The 16401-nt window shown below is 48.5% G+C and overlaps 6 protein-coding genes across 6 annotated transcripts; all 6 read right to left on the bottom strand.

Moving 5' to 3' along the window:
- Positions 1-1041: 1041 nt before the first annotated feature.
- FPOAC1_010365 (uncharacterized protein) lies at positions 1042-1837 on the bottom strand (the record flags this gene model as incomplete). Its single annotated transcript, XM_044854756.1, has 6 exons — positions 1042-1173; positions 1224-1304; positions 1425-1501; positions 1549-1565; positions 1618-1728; positions 1779-1837. The coding sequence occupies 6 exons, from the start codon at positions 1835-1837 to the stop codon at positions 1042-1044; spliced, it is 477 nt and encodes a 158-aa protein (XP_044702069.1).
- A 398-nt stretch (positions 1838-2235) lies between these two features.
- FPOAC1_010364 (uncharacterized protein) lies at positions 2236-4579 on the bottom strand (the record flags this gene model as incomplete). The annotated part of the gene is made up of 3 exons (XM_044854755.1): positions 2236-4015; positions 4073-4187; positions 4570-4579. The coding sequence occupies 3 exons, from the start codon at positions 4577-4579 to the stop codon at positions 2236-2238; spliced, it is 1905 nt and encodes a 634-aa protein (XP_044702068.1).
- A 616-nt stretch (positions 4580-5195) lies between these two features.
- On the bottom strand, positions 5196-6848 carry FPOAC1_010363 (uncharacterized protein; the record flags this gene model as incomplete). Its single annotated transcript, XM_044854754.1, has 1 exon — positions 5196-6848. The coding sequence occupies one exon, from the start codon at positions 6846-6848 to the stop codon at positions 5196-5198; it is 1653 nt and encodes a 550-aa protein (XP_044702067.1).
- A 755-nt stretch (positions 6849-7603) lies between these two features.
- Positions 7604-9961, bottom strand: FPOAC1_010362 (uncharacterized protein; the record flags this gene model as incomplete). The annotated part of the gene is made up of 6 exons (XM_044854753.1): positions 7604-7819; positions 7866-7953; positions 8003-8465; positions 8515-8862; positions 8911-8992; positions 9053-9961. The coding sequence occupies 6 exons, from the start codon at positions 9959-9961 to the stop codon at positions 7604-7606; spliced, it is 2106 nt and encodes a 701-aa protein (XP_044702066.1).
- A 2587-nt stretch (positions 9962-12548) lies between these two features.
- On the bottom strand, positions 12549-12770 carry FPOAC1_010361 (uncharacterized protein; the record flags this gene model as incomplete). Its single annotated transcript, XM_044854752.1, has 2 exons — positions 12549-12670; positions 12734-12770. 2 exons carry the CDS (start codon positions 12768-12770, stop codon positions 12549-12551), a joined length of 159 nt encoding a protein of 52 aa, XP_044702065.1.
- Positions 12771-14744: 1974 nt separating this feature from the next.
- On the bottom strand, positions 14745-15938 carry FPOAC1_010360 (uncharacterized protein; the record flags this gene model as incomplete). The annotated part of the gene is made up of 3 exons (XM_044854751.1): positions 14745-15568; positions 15631-15764; positions 15835-15938. The coding sequence occupies 3 exons, from the start codon at positions 15936-15938 to the stop codon at positions 14745-14747; spliced, it is 1062 nt and encodes a 353-aa protein (XP_044702064.1).
- Positions 15939-16401: the final 463 nt, after the last annotated feature.

The raw sequence follows: 16401 nt of genomic DNA, 5'->3' as shown, positions 1-16401 counted from the left end.
GGAAGTTGACGACAGGCCGGAAACTGGGTCCGAGTCTGGATCAGGTCCAGGACAAGGATGGTATCATAACTGTATGCGGTGGAAATTTCATGAGCCATGTTTGACATATGATTGGTTTATAGCCAGAAGCCCACTGTAAGAGGGGAATTCAAGCAATGCTGTAGTCCCTGTAGCATACAAGCCTCGGGGGAGCTCGTTCCCGCTGCCAGACCAGGTTAACCGCTAAGGTCAGGACGATTTGTGCCTGCCCGACCTTAGTAGTCTAAACAAATGAATGCAACCAGCAACAGAGACAAATGTTTTAAGAGTGCTGCTGCATATGAAGCTCGATCTCATGCAAAATATGCATGAACTAGGACTATCATCTTGCTTGCATCATGCAGACTCTCTGATCGATACTAGGTTCGATTTAATTCAAAAGTCTCTAACGTAGATAGGTAGACTAGGAGCCTCGCAAGTCGTCCGTATCCATTGTGCGCCATAAACAAAAAGCAACAAAAACGTCATCTTTTGTTTACTTTCCCCCACGACGATCCACCACAACAACAAACCCATGCCAAACCATGATTTGAATTTGCTGAAACCTTGTCACAACCAGTTTCGTATTGTACGTAGTTTATGCCTCAAACCATGTTCAGGTCCTTAGCTCATATAAGATAGCTCAACAGATCGGAGGAATACCACCTTGTCAGCAGAGACAAAAGCTGCACGCGGCGCCTAACGATGCTCTCCCGTCCATCATCCTCGTCCGGCTTGTTCCCTGGTTATTAACTGGAGCTAGTTGGGCGTCGTTCGCAACTCTTGTCTTGTCTAATTGTCGGTAGAGCACTATTGCGGGACGTTGCCCGGTGTAACGAGTCTATTATATCGGGTTTCAAGTTTCAATGTTTGGCTAGCTGCCTTATTTATGCATGCCCACACCACGCTTTACGGCTGACTACATACACAAGCACAATTTGTACACACGTTGCCGTGTTTGCTTTTGTAAAGGTCCTTTTGTTGAGGGTAAAGAATTGTAGAGTTTAGTTCAACATTGTCTGTTCAGTAAAGGAATAGGCGCTTCTTCGCTTCCTCCACCACCCATGATAGTCCCTCTTTGAGATTCCTTCCAGTCATTGCGCTACACGGGATAATGTTCCAGCGATGTGTTCGTATCGATTCCAGTTGTAGTTCCTAAAACCAGTGTAAGCTTGTTGTTCTGTTGTTCTTGTTCTGAGACCTACCGAGAGAATCTCTGCTTCCGTCATGCATCCCTCAACATCTGTCTTGTTCGCAAATACGAGTAAGCTTGCCCCTGCAAGACGCTGTACCACTTGTCAGTAACTATCCGCCCGGTGTGGAATGGTATAGCGCGCCTCTTCCAAAAGTAGCCCATGAAGCTCGTCTCTGCAGTCTTGAATGCGTAGACGGTCTGTTGCGTCAACAACCCATATCAGCGCATCTGTCTTTTCGAAATAGTTTCTCCAGTAAGATCGCAGCGTCTTCTGACCGCCCACGTCCCCTGAGAAGTCAGCATCTATCAAGTTTTCAAAATTCTGGGAGACACACATATGTTGAGCTTGTACCTATGAGAGTTGTTAGCAGCGGTTCGGCATCAGAAACACAGTATCTGCATACCCTTCGTAGTCGATGGTCTTGATAATGAAACCCAGCGTTGGGCTGACAGTATTGACGTCTTCTCCCATAACCTTCTTCACAATCGTCGTCTTTCCTGCATTATCGAGTCCACTGTAACAGGTCAATCTCATATTCTATCTTGGTATAGATGATATGCTCACAGCATCAAGATTCGCATCTCCTTGTCCTTGAGTCGAGCTTTTCGCAGAATTGACAGCATTGTGATGCGGAGATATGTTTCGAGGTGTTTATAGAGGAGAAAATTATTTGGCCTTCACTTTTCCCTACTTTTGGTCACAAATTTCAGTCAAGAAGGTTTCTGTCACATCGGTGTACTATGAATGTCGTTGAAATCAAATGCCTGCGGCTTTCGCAATCCACGTGATTGGTTCTTATTAGAACATCCCTTTCTGCTTCACAAACTTCAAGTTCCATAGCCGCAATGTCAACTCGTATTCAGGCGTACTAAACAAGATCATTACTTGATCGCAATCGTAGTTACACTCGCGTATTCCACTGAATAATCCCAGAATTTAAAGACACAAACCAACCCAAACCAGTGAGCAAAAGTATCATGACAACGACTCGGTTCCTCAACCATTCGCACATTCCTGAACATCACATATCCTCCGGAAGTTGGTCAATCTCGTTCGTTGTGCGGACTTCCAGCTCCCACACGTTCAGGCTCTTCCAGACACCTGGCTCAATTCCATGTTTGACAGCGTTTGTGAACGTGGCCACAGGCTCGAAATCAAACTTGCCCAAAAGACGCTGAATTTTCCCAACCTCGGGATCATCCTTTCCAATGGAGAAAAACTCGACATAGACCTTGTTGTACTTTCGGAGGTTGTGTGCAGATACATACTCATAAATCTGCCGAGATTCCGCGCAATCCCAGGTGTAGTCAATTTCGCTCCGGTGGTAGATGTCGACGCATGACAAGATCTTGTCGAGGAGGGCCGTGCCAACAAGTTTCTTGCGATGTTGCGGATGAACAATCACTGTAATGTTGCCCGAGAAGCGGGAACCGCGAAAAATGCTGTCCAGAAAACCCTGATGGACATCGTTGATGACAGCAAACCCGAGAACGGTTGGCTTTGATGTTCCGCGGGACTGCTTGAACTTGAGAAATTCCCGGTATTCTTCTTGTTCGGCCTTGGACCACTTGCTACGGTCGGGGATTCTCCCTGGTGCAGGGATGGCAACAATGAATGGCCGATGCTTTTGAAGGCACGTGTTGTAAAGGTTTCCGATCGTGCTGCGGTCGATCTTGGGAAGATATACTTGAGAGTTCTGTCCCTGCTCGCGTTCCAAGTTGATGATGTCTGCAATAGCCTGGAAGTCTTGATCCTCCGCCGGTCGGAGAGTGCAGGCAGCATCAGGGACCTTGTCCTCTTCAAAATTCATATTCGCATACTTTTCTTCCTGTTCCCTCTGTTGGATCTCTTTCTTCACCACCTCTCGGCGAGCGATCTCTCTCGCAATGCGCTCCTCCGAACTGAGTTGCATTCGGCGCCAGTCAAGGTTTGCCTGACTATCCTTTTGCAATTTAATGTATCGAACTGGATCAATAAGATCGCCAGTCTCAGGGTCAATATCGCAATCGTCGATGCGAGAGTCTCGGTTCTCGGTCAAAGGGATTATGGGGTGGTAACCCTGACCACAATTCCACTTCTCGATGGCTGTAGCTGAAACGATTTGAGCATTGGGGTCGGCTTCGTCAGCGTCAGTTGTCCTGCTTAGGCCCCATGCATCTTCGGCAGTGAGCGGCTGATTTTCCTTATCATCAGATACAGGGCAATGACTCAAAGCCAGAGAGACATTGCTGAAGGAAGGTTGTCTGTTCACTACTGACGTAGATCCAAGAGCCTCGATGACATGAAGTGGTGCTGGCAAAGGAGCACCTTGCACATCAGTTGATACACTTGAAGGCGACATTGCCTTTGGAGAGTTCCAAGTGCCTCTGGAGCTCTTTTCGAATTCGTCTTCCTCTCGAGAGCCCACTCTTACTGATAATTGTTGAGAAAGACACTCTTCTGCCTTGAGAAGCGCTTGCGAGTGATAAGGAGGCGCCGTCTCGACAAGTACTTGTTCCTGGGGTGTATGAACCAACTCCAAGCTTGTTTGCTGATGCGGAGTTGTATTGGTTGTCTTCGAAGGTGTTCGCTGATGAGGAAGGAAACTCATCGATTGTCCTGATGCTTGTCGAGCGCTGTTTAGTCGACTCTTCAAAACATCACTAGGGAAAAGCTGTTGCCGAGCTGGAGTGTTTTCCCCAAGAGCCTCTCTAATACCTTTAAGCCGCATGAGTGACTTGGAAAGGTTAGGTGAGGGAGTGTTCTCCTTCGCAGCAGAGCTTGAGCTTCCGGGCGCCCGCGACATGATCCCGTGAAGCGCACTGTATTATGTTAGGGCATGATTGAATCAGGGGCGGTCTCAAAACTCAAGGACGAACCTGCGGATGGGCCGTGTTGGCAAGTGACACTCCTGGTAGACGGGAACCGGCAGGACAAGTAGACGATAACGGGATCGAGCAGATGATAGAAGAGTCAAAACAATACAACACTTCCCTGTGCACAACAGAAAGGAAAGCAAAAAAGCTTTGCCTGTTGTGTGGACGTAGAAGGGTATGCACAGGTTTGGTGTTGAGGAAACACTTATTTACTGTGCGAGTCACAGATAAAGTGAAGGCTTTCGCTTGCCGGTTGCCGTGTGAATTATTAGGCAGGTACCAAATTCCACATGATTGAATTACACAGCCTTGAGTAATAAGGTAGAGGCCGAAAAAGAAGGAAAGGGATAGAACAGCGGTTAATACAACTCCTGCCTGCTCCTGCCTGCTCCTGCCTGCTCCTGCCTGCTCCTGCCTGCTCCTGCCACCCGTCAGGCAACGGCAGCTTTTTATGCCCAAGTCGACTTCCGATATTCTATTTGAAATAAAGGATAGTTCACAGATCTGCATATGATGAATATAGTAAAAATTTATAAGGAGAGGTAGGCCTATAGCTTAGGTTACTAAACTTGACTATGTCTTATTATTTCAATTGTTGCTCTTCTAGATAGGACACACTGTTGATTGAGTCACTACCCTTTTCGCCAAGATACAAAGTATCTCCCTTACGAGAAGTAAATTAAGACTGTTATTGGTGGTCTAATATATGTCAATCACGGGAGAGTGCATGCATATATCTACTAGGTCATAGGTGCAAAGTCGGATACTCAGCTCGGACCAGTTTATTCTCTTTGAGAGACTACTTATTTATCACAGAGAACTACGAGATAAAACAAAGAATCGAAAATAACAAAGTAAATTCAAGTGACAAAGGAAATTGTTTTGCAAGGCTCTGCCGGTCCTATCCAATGTGTTCCCGGGGTATATCCAACTAAACAATGTTGCAGTCTAAACGAACTCAAACTCCGTGTATCCAACACTCATCCACTACTCTTCATCTTCGTGCTCCCGGATCAAACGCTATCTATCCTGTTGCAACTCGTCCCAGATTTTCTTGCCTCGCTGGTCACGAGCCGACCGGTGTGACTGTTCCATCGAAGCTCTGCTTTAACCGCCGTTCGAAGAATTAATTGCAAGAGTCTCGCAATCGGCTCTTCAGGGGAACGGGCGGCGGCGTCAAATTTTGCTGAGATCGACGAAAGCCGGGATGGTCAGAGTATACGCTTGAGCCTGCAGCAACCGAGGTTATATCTGCGTCCCGTTGAGTTTGTGATTGTATTGATGGTGCTTCACGGAATTCAGATCCCGGACTGAAACCCCATTTTTGACAAAACTCGAGATGTGCTCGGTTATCAGCAAAAGTGGTATGGAGAGACTCGCTGTCGCTTCCCGTGTTTGGCACGGCAGTGCGTCGACGTGTAGAAACGCCTGCAATCACAGACTGTGGAGGAGAGAACACTGAGACATCCTCCCAGATTGTTTCCGTAGCATCGTCACCAGAATTACTGTGAGGAGGCGTGGGTACTCCATGCTTTCTGGTCAGGTTGAGCGGTGCCGGAACAGCACTTAAAATGCTGAAAGTAGAGGCTCTGTCGTTTCTGAGTTGTGGCTCGACATCTCTCCGCTGCCGGTCGCCCACTGGCACTTGCATTGCGTCTTGTGCATAGTCATGAACGGCAGGGTGCATGTCATTCTCAAAAATCTCCCGGCGCTTGGCCTCTGTCAAACCTTGCCTCTGCATCTGACAGTCCAAGTAGATCGACGCTTGGTAGATTTCGTCGTTGTCCATCCATTGTTGCTCGTCGTCATCGAAACGACTACTGTGGCGTGGGGATCTACTATCGTAACTGTCCTCCGTGGTATAGCTCTGCCGGATGTATTCCTCATGGGAGTCTCGCCCTTGGCGACTGTGGACATCTACTTCGTATGCTCCCGATTCTCGGTGACGACTTGGCCTTGGCGGTGCTCCTGTTTGGCGAGAACGATGGCGGCGCTCCCTCTTCCAATCGTCGATAACGGCATCCAGTTTGTCAAGTTCCTCGCTGATTTGGAGACTGTCTACCATAGTAGCCCTGCGAACGTCAGCCTTGAAGTGCCCAATCCAGGACTCCACTACTCGAAGCAATCTGGGCATGGGGCGGCGTTGGTCAACATGACGTTCACGTCGCCCGATCATGGAAGCTCGCAGGTAGGCCAACGCATGAGGTCTGCCTCCGATAGCTGCCATGATACAGGCCTCGCATTTGCTCCGGACGTTATTCTGGGTTGGCGAAACGCGTTCATAACCAAAGGCGGCGTTGAACGCATCTCGGCTCATCCAGAGTCCGGTCATAGCATCGATGCGGTCAAGCCAATGGGTAACAAGAGGAGGGGGAGTGTTGCGCCGACGCCATTCACGATAACGATGAATGCGTACAGTACACTCAGCCGTGATGAGGCCCATTAAACGTCGGATCAGTTTGGGATTGAGGTCACGATGGAACTCGCAAAGGCAAGCTGTTGGTCTTCCATCGTTTACATGTCTGGGCGTGAGGCTCAGGTTCTCCAACCCGGATGACAAACGTTTCCAAATATTCTTCGAGCGACGGTTGGACTTGTCAAGTCTGGCTACGCCGTCATATTGTGACTGTAGCCACTTTTGGTCTGGCATGACTACATTGACGCCTGGGTCCATCCATAGCAGTTTCGTGAGTTGGTCGAGCTGAGGTTTTGAAATACTACTGAGCGGAGTGTCATCGAACTCCTCTTCAGTGTTGTGGTTCGTACGGTTTTGTGCCATGATGAAAACTGTGGTACAAAAATGGTAAAAATGAAATGCTTGTTTAATTGCGCTTTTTGTTGATGCAGCAAATAAAGTTCGTCTTCAGTTGTTGAAGGTTTGTATGAAAACTCCACCGCTAGCTGCCACCTTGAACTATATATCCGCTTATGAGTGAACATCGAAACCCATGGGTTGAACAACTTGTTCAGCCTTTGTGAAAGACATCGCTTTGTTGGTACCTCTTAGCTGTTAGCAGAGAACAGAACACTTTGTGATGTTCCGCACACCTACCTATGGCATGTCGAGAACAGACCCGACATAGCCCAGGTGTGAAGCAACAGCTCAAAGACATCACATGTGGGATATTGTGAATGAATGGGCGAATCCGTCAGTCGTCGATCGTGGTGACGCATGGTTCTCGTGGAACATGTCCGATTTTATTTGTTCTGACAAAGGGAACAAGAAATAGTATGCTCGTTTGCATATTGCTTGGGCCAAGATAGGCCCATCAACGCCTCCTGTGAAATGCCATTCCTCCAGTCATAGCGTTGCGTAAGAAGATGCCAACCGCCAATGATAACTCCCAATATAAACAGAAAAGGTAACGAGAAAACGGCGGCTGTGAAACTAGACTACAAGATCAAAATTGGGTTGGCGTCACACAGTCAATACTATCCGCGCGTCGATACCTATCCCTTCATTGCAACGCCAGAGAAATCCAGAACTCCTTGATCATGCTCATATGTCGTTAGTGGGGTATCAGACGTATGTCATCAACTTCGGACATATTGATTCCGTTGTTCCTGTCGTATCCTCTCCTGACGGATCTTAGCAGCCTCAGTACCATCATCGGGCTGGGCCATCTCTTTGAGCCAAGGATGTTGCAAAGCCTGCTTCGCGGTGATGCGGTGAGCAGGGTCATACACAAAGATTCTCTTAAGCAGATCGACAAAGTTCTTGAGGAAAGTGTTATTTCCAGGAATAATGTGCTATCATCTGTTAGCTGGATCCGAATGAGGGCGAAAAGATGCTTACATCAAGGTGCTTCATGGCCTTGACAAACCGACGAGAGCCGCGGGTTGTTTCATTTGCAGGATAATCCAGCTTGAGGCGTTTGAAGTATCTGGTAAATGTAAGCAAGTATACAAAAATCCGAAATGAGAGATACTTACTTGGCAGCAGAATTGCCGCCACTTCGGGTAGACATCTTATTCACAGCTTGGACAAGATGAGTGTCGATTCGAGATCCAACTACAGCCTCCATCATTGCCAAGTGCTCAAGATTGTCATGTGTCTGGAAGAGAGCATCACCCGTAAAGAACTCGACCAGGATGCATCCTATGCTCCAGATATCGCAGGGGAATGACCATCCCAGACCGAGAATAATCTCAGGAGCTCGATAGTGGCGTGTAGAAACCACTGAGGAATGGTACTCGTCTTGGAAGGTGGCAGAGCCAAAATCGATTAACCGGATCTCAGTGTCGAGTAGCACACGGCGCTGGGTGGCCTGGCGGCTGACAGTGGTAGAAGAAGAAGGGATCTTGCGATTGTAGGTAAACGTTTGATAGGCGTGGTCGCAGAGCAAGATGTTCTCAGGCTTCAGATCTGTATGGATTAAGTTGAGATCGTGCAAAACTGGAAAAAGGTCAGTATCATCACTAGAGCTTGCCACCACAATACTCACAGGCAACACTGGTAAAGAGTTGTCGCGCGAAACTCTGAATCTGACTGTTGGGGAATGGAACAAAACCATTGCCCTTGAGAAAGTCGAAAACACTTTGGTCCAGCAAGTCCATCACGATACAAATGTGGCCGCGATAATCAAAACAATCTCGCAGATGGATGCATCGGTTGCGGTTCTCCTCGTCATTTCGTTTGAGTGTCTCAAGAACGCGGAGTTCAATCCTGGAGGCATCCCTGTACTTCTGAACTGATCGAATGATTTTCACGGCCACGGCTTTGCCACGTTTTCGGTCGCGGGCTTCAACAACTTTGCCAAAGGTTCCTTGACCCAGAAGGCGGACAATTTGGTCTATCGAATAATTAGAAAGGAATGAGAGTGGAGGTAACTGCAACTTACATTTATCCGTGAGATCAGCTTCAGGAATAACAATGTAATGACCGTCGTCATCATCAACCTTGACGTTCTTGTTGTAATGTCGCTATCAAATTGTGTCAATAAACCTGCACTGAACTTTGATTAATGTGGAGTAAAAACTCACGTCATGGATAACCTGAACATTAACCTCTCCAGCCTTCTTGGGAGGGTATGGTGGAGGCTTGTATGTGAAGATGTCTCCAAGGCCATCGACATCGCGACGCTTGGCCTCGTTAGCCACCTGCTGACGGGTGCGCTTTCGCTTAAGGGGAGCAGCGGCCTCCTCATATTGACCATTGGAGGAGAGTGAAGTTGGGGCAGTGGTATTGACACCAGAATTGGTGCGGTCACTGCTCGAATTGGACGAGCCAGCAGGTGTTGTAATCTGCGCCGGGGTGTTGTTTTTTGATCCGAGGTATTTGATGTGGTAGCCCGGTCCCTGTACAGTGCCAGTCTCTCCGTCTCGTCTCCTCTTCTTGGCCGCCTGGCGGTTCGTGGTGTCGTCGGGCGCGACAACAGTGCTGTTTGTAATTTTTCGACTGGTATTCGCTTCGGGCTCAGGTGTATCATCAATGATTATGATTTCCTTGGGAAGCCCGTTTCCGAAAAAAGCCTTCCAGTCGGGTTCGCGGGAGCGGCGACGCTTTCTCGAGGGCCCCGCGTGAGAACCAGGAGCATTCTCAGGCATGGTTGCAGTCGAGTAGCTCGCGTCGTGTCGCGGGCTAAGTTCCTGGGCGTGATGTGCAGAGCGAGATGTTGACGAGTGCGTCAGGCCTATGCCATTCGATCCCGTGGAAGAGTATGCCAAAGGTGAGAGTTGATACGGAGGAGGCAGAACGGCACTGTGAGAAGGCGAGACAGCTGAAGAAACCGGAGGAGGTAGAATGTTCTGATTCGAAGCAGCCGAACGATAATTAGCGCTAGGGTTTGGCTGATACGTCTGATGATGTGAGTGCGTATGAGCGTATGACTGAGGATAATGGTGAGGATGGTAATGTGGAAGCGTGGCCGTGGCCGTGGTAGGCGTTGACATGATGATGGGGGAGACGTTGAAAACCTTCCAGGGCTTAATACAGAAGGCTCAGGTAACAATCACGAAAAACAAAATCGAGATATGAGAACGAGCCGTGACGGGATCCAACGGTACAGGAGACCGTGTAAATCGTCGAGTCGATTCGTATGTCAAGACTTTGTCCAGGCTCATGTAATAGCAAGTGAGTGCGTCGTAAAGGGAAAAGAGGAGGAGAAACGATGAGCGAAGAGAGGCGAGATAGAACGGGGAAGGGGACCCGGGGGCGTCCCTTCCAGGTTAGTGGTTTTGGCTTGGTGTACGATGGTTATGGTGGTGACGGGAGGTGGAGGTGCGCCCGGGAGAATGAGAGAGAGGCAGTTTTAGAGAGTGGGTAGACGGACTGACTGCCCGGGCTGGGCTGTGATGAGATGTTGGATGACCACCCAGTGAAATTTTAGCAGTATCAGAGTGTGTTTGGGGGATGCCTCAGTGGATTGACACCTGAAAAGACACTGTGGGCGGGCCCTGACCCAGCCCGTGGAGCGTAAGTTTTGTGCGGAAGCCCAGGGCTGTGTCTGCCTCGCTCAATCTTGCTTTTTGTCTCTTAGTTATCAACTGAGTGGAGATAAAGGAAGAGGCAAGGGCAATAACAAGAAGGAAAATGAGCATCGGTTGAGTGGAGTGACCTCAATCACAAATCTGCCCCAAGCTCGGTTGAAGGCGTCACGGGCATGTCTTGGAAAAAAGGCGTTGGCCGTAGGTTACTGGGTGGCCGGGGAGTGCTGGGACAGACTAGAGAGAGTATCCATTCGGGGGTGACGTTGATTCAGATAAAACATTCGCTTCTCAATGAGTACATTCTACAAGGCGGTGACGTCTAACGATAGCAGGTATATTGAGCGTCATCCTTCAACAGGTCCCCATTTGGGTGTGGATTTGTCATTTGTCACTCAGGTTGGTGTTGTGCTGTGTCCTGTCCATTCGGGTTACGATTTTGGGCTGGAGACAAGGTGGAATTCGTGGAATTTACAGGATGTGGCGGCGTTGCGATCCGGCATACATTAGATGGGAAGGAGGGTGATCAGTTAAGGGTACCATATTAGTTGGCACTATTACTGGAAGAGCATCGACAAAACCAGGGTCCATGAAGGGTCGTTTTGGGGAAAATGGCCGAGTGAGCGAGACAGCACAACACATTCAGAGTGATTGACTTTGGATGTGACACTGTAGAAAACTAACAGTTTAAGTTTATAGCAGCCAGGCACAATTGCAGTAAAATCTAGTCTAGTTTTAATTATACAAAAATGTCGAAGTTATCAAGGAGACAGACAGCTTTGTCAACTCAACTATGTAAGGATATCCCATATTGAAATCAAAACCCTCAACGCAAGGTTTTCCAGCTGCAATATCGCTAGATGGTCCTAGGCTGTCTTACTTTTGAAAAGGTCGTTGGAAGGGCGGGCATGGACCAACGTGTGACGTGCCCAAAGAGACGCATAAGTGCACAGTACTAACCCACCGATTCGTCGTATAATAGAAGCATTAATAGAGCAGAAAATACTCATCAACAGATCCCGAATAATAGACAAAGGATTTGGATTTTGGTACATCAATTAATACCGCAAGGTAGTTTCATATTTAGTCAGTTTTACTCTATTAAAATGTCGCCTTGTTTCTACCAATTCCAAGGCTCTTATCGTGTCATGATGGTAGGAGAGGATGACCTGAAAGGAGGACCCGTTTCGTGATTGATGCCGCAGGTACAAATACAATGCTGACCCACAGGTACACTCTTTGAATCACTTGTTTGTTTTAGTTCAGTTCTGTACGCCATGGTACCTCATAGGTTTCATGATAGGAGTACCTTTCGCTCACTCTGCCCCAACCAAAAGAAAAAGAAAACACAATGCGCCTTGACCGTCGCTCGCATTGCTTTATCTTTACATGCATCCCAGAGCTGGCATTACTCTTCGTTTGAGTTTGAACTTGGTTTCCGAATTTAAATTTAAAAAGAGCTTATAAAATATTATGCCGCGGATTAAAAAGTCACACGCTGCAATAGGCTTGATATACCTACGTCATGAGGCCCATTCACGGGCAGGAACACCATGGTGTACCTAAGCTGAACACGACCCTACATCCTACCTACCTATCGATCTCGAATTAGAACGTGAACAAACCACACCCTGGTCCTTTTGTCCATTTAGAATTCTCTATGATGTTGTCAACGAGCCTTTTACATTACGGTAAAGTCAGGAACACATTACAAAATATACTTCGGCTCGCCCGTTGGTACCTCTCCATGGCTTGAAAGAAAGTTCAACTTTCATCATCTGGGCGAGTCTAGCTGGGCACTGTATCTACCACATTTCGCCCCGGGCAGGGTGACGCCGGTGGTGGGCCTTGGCCAACCCTCGACGATTTGACGGCCCCGTGCCTTGTCGTCTTGAAATGTTGAGTCTGTACATGGTCATTGTTTGTTCACGCTCTGCATATCATATGAGCCAAATTGACGCGTACGGACAGCAAGCAATGCTAGCTATCGAAAGGATACAGTTCCCTACTCAATTTGTCTCGGTCTGACCACGACGATTATGGAAAGAATCTATCAGCCGTCAGCCGTCGCCCTTCTGAGACCCCAGACAACAATGAACCCCACATTGGCAGAGAGTCTGTCTCGAATGGATCCGGATTTGCGGCCGTCGTGGTTCCAGAGCTTCTCTGCACCACCTTTCAGTAACCAGTCAGTGGTCGGTCGTCTGGACTTCTACCGATCCATTCGTTCGGGCTGACTGAGAGGCTCGGTCACCTCACGATCCTCGTCCGACATTATTCGTCGCAGCATTACCCTACAGCCAAACATAAACTTCTGTGTTGAGCATTGTTGAGCGATGCAACACAACCAAAACTTCCATTCAATCAAATCAAATGCAGCTGTCAGTGCGAATAGTCCTCTATTGTTAGAAAAGCTTGGTCGTCTTTGTTGTCGTCGGTGGAGATATTGCTTGGTGAAATTACATGAAGCTTGGTCGCCGTTAACAAACAAATGCACGCTTGTTCGCCCATTTACCACTTAACACTGGAGCGACATGCCCATGTCCCACACTGCAATGGATCCCTACCTCCGCTTGTCATTGACCCCAGGTCCCTTCAATTTTGGTTAATGAGCTCGTTTGAGTCTGGGGCTTCAGATGGGTCTCTGAACTCATCATTACATACTCTCTGGGACAGGTCATTGTCACCAGATGTTCATTGTGAGAATTGTCAATTCTTGAGTACTAGACTAGACACAAACACTCAGACATCCGCATTTAGAACAGTAAAGACCGGTGACAGCCAGTGGGGGATACTCCTGGTTCCTCTGTGCGCTACGGCCAACTGACGGGTCTGTCAGTTCACGATTCCCTATTGGTTGCCCTGGCTTTATTCCTCACTCCTGGAGTCGGTGCTTCTCCCGTGCACTTAAGGATTCATCTGCCCGGACATTTGATCGCAAGACTTATCGTTTACAGCTGTCATGCCGTCTATTCATAGTTTCACCATGTTGAACCGATACGCTACATGCTTGAAAATCTTCTAGGCAAACCCGAGATTGATGTAGGACTTGATTTGCTCTTGAGTTCGTATAGCACAACTCGCAGGTGTTTAACTTGGCGTTTCCTGCTTAGCTTCAGAACGTCCAAATAGTCTCAACAGTGGCCCGCCCCTTCTTGTACGCAATAGAGGATTGACAGGTCCATACGCGCCCCACTTCGGAATCGTCACCAAACGCGACGTCTATGACCTTCTTTCGACAGACTTGACTGGGTCATATCCCGTCATTTTGTGAAGATCTTCTGTATAAAAATGTTACAACTATTCGCTTGCACGATAAAACTCGGTACAGGGAAGGTTCTGGGTAATTATCCCATCTTCCATTTGTTTCAACCAGCAGTCCTGCCATGCCTGGCTTCATTCCTTCAATCGGCGAGAACACGTCGGCTTAGCACTTAGTCGAGGCTAGGTCTGTCGATCGGTGGCAAAACTCCTGACTACGTCGGCTCTCCTGTGTACGAATGGAAGAACAAAAGCCCTGCTGTTATTTGGTGATTCCAACGAATTATCAAACTGTATCGCGTTGCCCAACATCTCGAATTTGGCGTCAATGTTAACGCCATGTGAATAGATATCCGCATTTTGATAACGAGTCTTGTTGTCTTGTATTTGGCTATTTTGTTGTATACTCGTATGATTCTTACGGCGATAAATTTCCATACAAAGGGGCTGAGCCTCGGGAATCTGTCCCAACCGAATGGTTTGGTATGCTTACTGTGGCTGGCTGGGCTCCGTCTGCGAGACATTCTATTCTTATCACCAACGTGGTCAATATCCTGGTCGTATCGAGGCAAGAGTCGACCACGAACAGAGCAACATGTTAACATGTGTTATAAGTCCATTTTATAACTACTGATGATACAAGCAAGTCTAGCTCTATCGATCAACTAAGCCATCTACGAGTTGAAGCAACCTTTTCTCCCTCGCATTGCGATATACCTCTGATACGCAAAAAGTCTTTATCTATCCTGTAAACGCCGTCCCTATGGTTGAACCATCTTTTGATGCCATCAAAATAACGAGGGAGTATCATTTGCTCTCGTGTCTCTTCCGAGAGTGGTTAATACCCTGAGCTTGTTTGCCAAGCAGACTCAGGTTGTCGCAAGTCATGGGCGAAACCATCAACTTGTCAACGGCTGGGGTGATATATATTTTACTTTCCCGATTACCAAGCTAAGCTCAGCTTAGGTGTTTGAGGTCGAGTGACCTTTTACAGACCACGGTTGAAAACAACCTTACCATCCTTGCCTCCCTTGCCATGGAACTCAGGTTCAAGTGATTCGGCGCTGACCTCCTGGTACTGGGGGAAGACAGCCAAAGCAAAAGGAAGGACGGCAAAGGAAGTGGCGGCGATAAGACCCAGGTTGATGCCAAGGGGAATTCCCTTGACCAGTGCTGGTCGTGCACGAACCCACTCCTTCTCCATGAGGTTCTTGTACCAGGCCTGCTTACTCTCGATATAGTACAGAATCATTGGGGGGAGGACCATAATGGGAGACGCAGTGAACACTCGGCTAGCGGCGGTCTGGTATACAGCACGCTTAGCAGCAGATTGAGATTTGCCCAGCGAGGGAACGTCTCGCTCCGACTTGCCTTCAGCAACGAGCTTCTTCTTGTCGTCCTCTGAAAGGACAGGTCGAACATCGATACCCTTGACAATCTCGTCGCGGCGCATGAGGTAAGTGTTGAGACCAGCAGCTGTAGCGACGGCCGCGAAGGGAATGAGTCTACCGAGGATGGCCCGGGTGGAAGGTGTGACGTTGAGCCGAGGAACAACAGCGTTGAGACCAAGAGCAACAGAGCAAGAAGCTCCGACAGCTGAGAGGTAAGACTTGACCAAGACAGAAGTTGACATGGGAGACGACTTGTTACTGTTGGCGGTGTTGAATGCGACGTTGAGAGACTGGTTGAAGACTTGCCATCCCACAATGCCAACCGTTCCCATGCCGGGCTGGAGCATACCGGCGGTGACGACGAGGTTGGTGAAGACATAGCAGGACATTCGGAAGGGGAAGAAGATGGGTTCGCCGGTATCTGTTACACGGTGTCTCGTCAGCTGTGTTACAGTCACACATGTCTGCCAGGGCCATATATACCAGGATGCAGTGTAGAGTCGACCACCTTCTTCGCATGCCACAATGCTGGCGACATATGCTCGACTTTGCCGGTCTTGTAATCCGTCACCAACTTCTTGGCCGCCTCGAGTCCGGTCTTGCCCGCGAGAAGGGTCCTGGAGATTGCGCCAACTCGGTCAACTCATGATACTTGGACTGCAACAGAAGCGCAGCAATTATACGTACGAGGGGTCTGTGATGCCCATGGTATGGCGCACCCGTCCCATATATGTCCCAAGATCATGCTGGGAGGCGGGGAGCTCCCGCGAACCAGGGAGCGAGGCCGACATGTTCTGCGTATCTTATCGTTTATAGATTTCGACGGAGAGTCTTTGTCGAGGTCGAGATAACGGAGGGGAGTTGCTCGAGAGCAAGAGGATAACCAACGAACGTGAGACGAAGATGGCGACAAAGGCCCAGAAAGATGAAGGAACGAGCTGCCCTCAAGTAAATTAAACAAAGGTCACTAATTGACCGCTAGAGGGGGCTCTTGTGGACTAGAAATGCCCGAATGACCACCAACGTGGGACAAAAAAAAATCCGTAGAGGGGAGGTTCTGAATAAACGCGACGATAAGCTAACGTAGCCGCTCTCGAGGCCCGCTTTCGGAGTCGGTAGCTGGATCACTTTACGTACATGCAGACCCCGGCCCGGCCTACGGACGCGGATCGTGGGGTTGCATATTATGGCATGGTACAAGTATAATCGGGAGCGATTCCGATGATATGTGAATAATGATATGTTATTCAGTAA

This window comes from Fusarium poae, chromosome 4 (genome assembly GCF_019609905.1).
Source record: "Fusarium poae strain DAOMC 252244 chromosome 4, whole genome shotgun sequence".
Lineage (NCBI taxonomy): Eukaryota > Fungi > Ascomycota > Sordariomycetes > Hypocreales > Nectriaceae > Fusarium > Fusarium poae.
The sequence above is the reverse complement of the archived record's forward strand: the minus strand, read 5'-3'. Positions and strand labels throughout refer to the sequence as shown.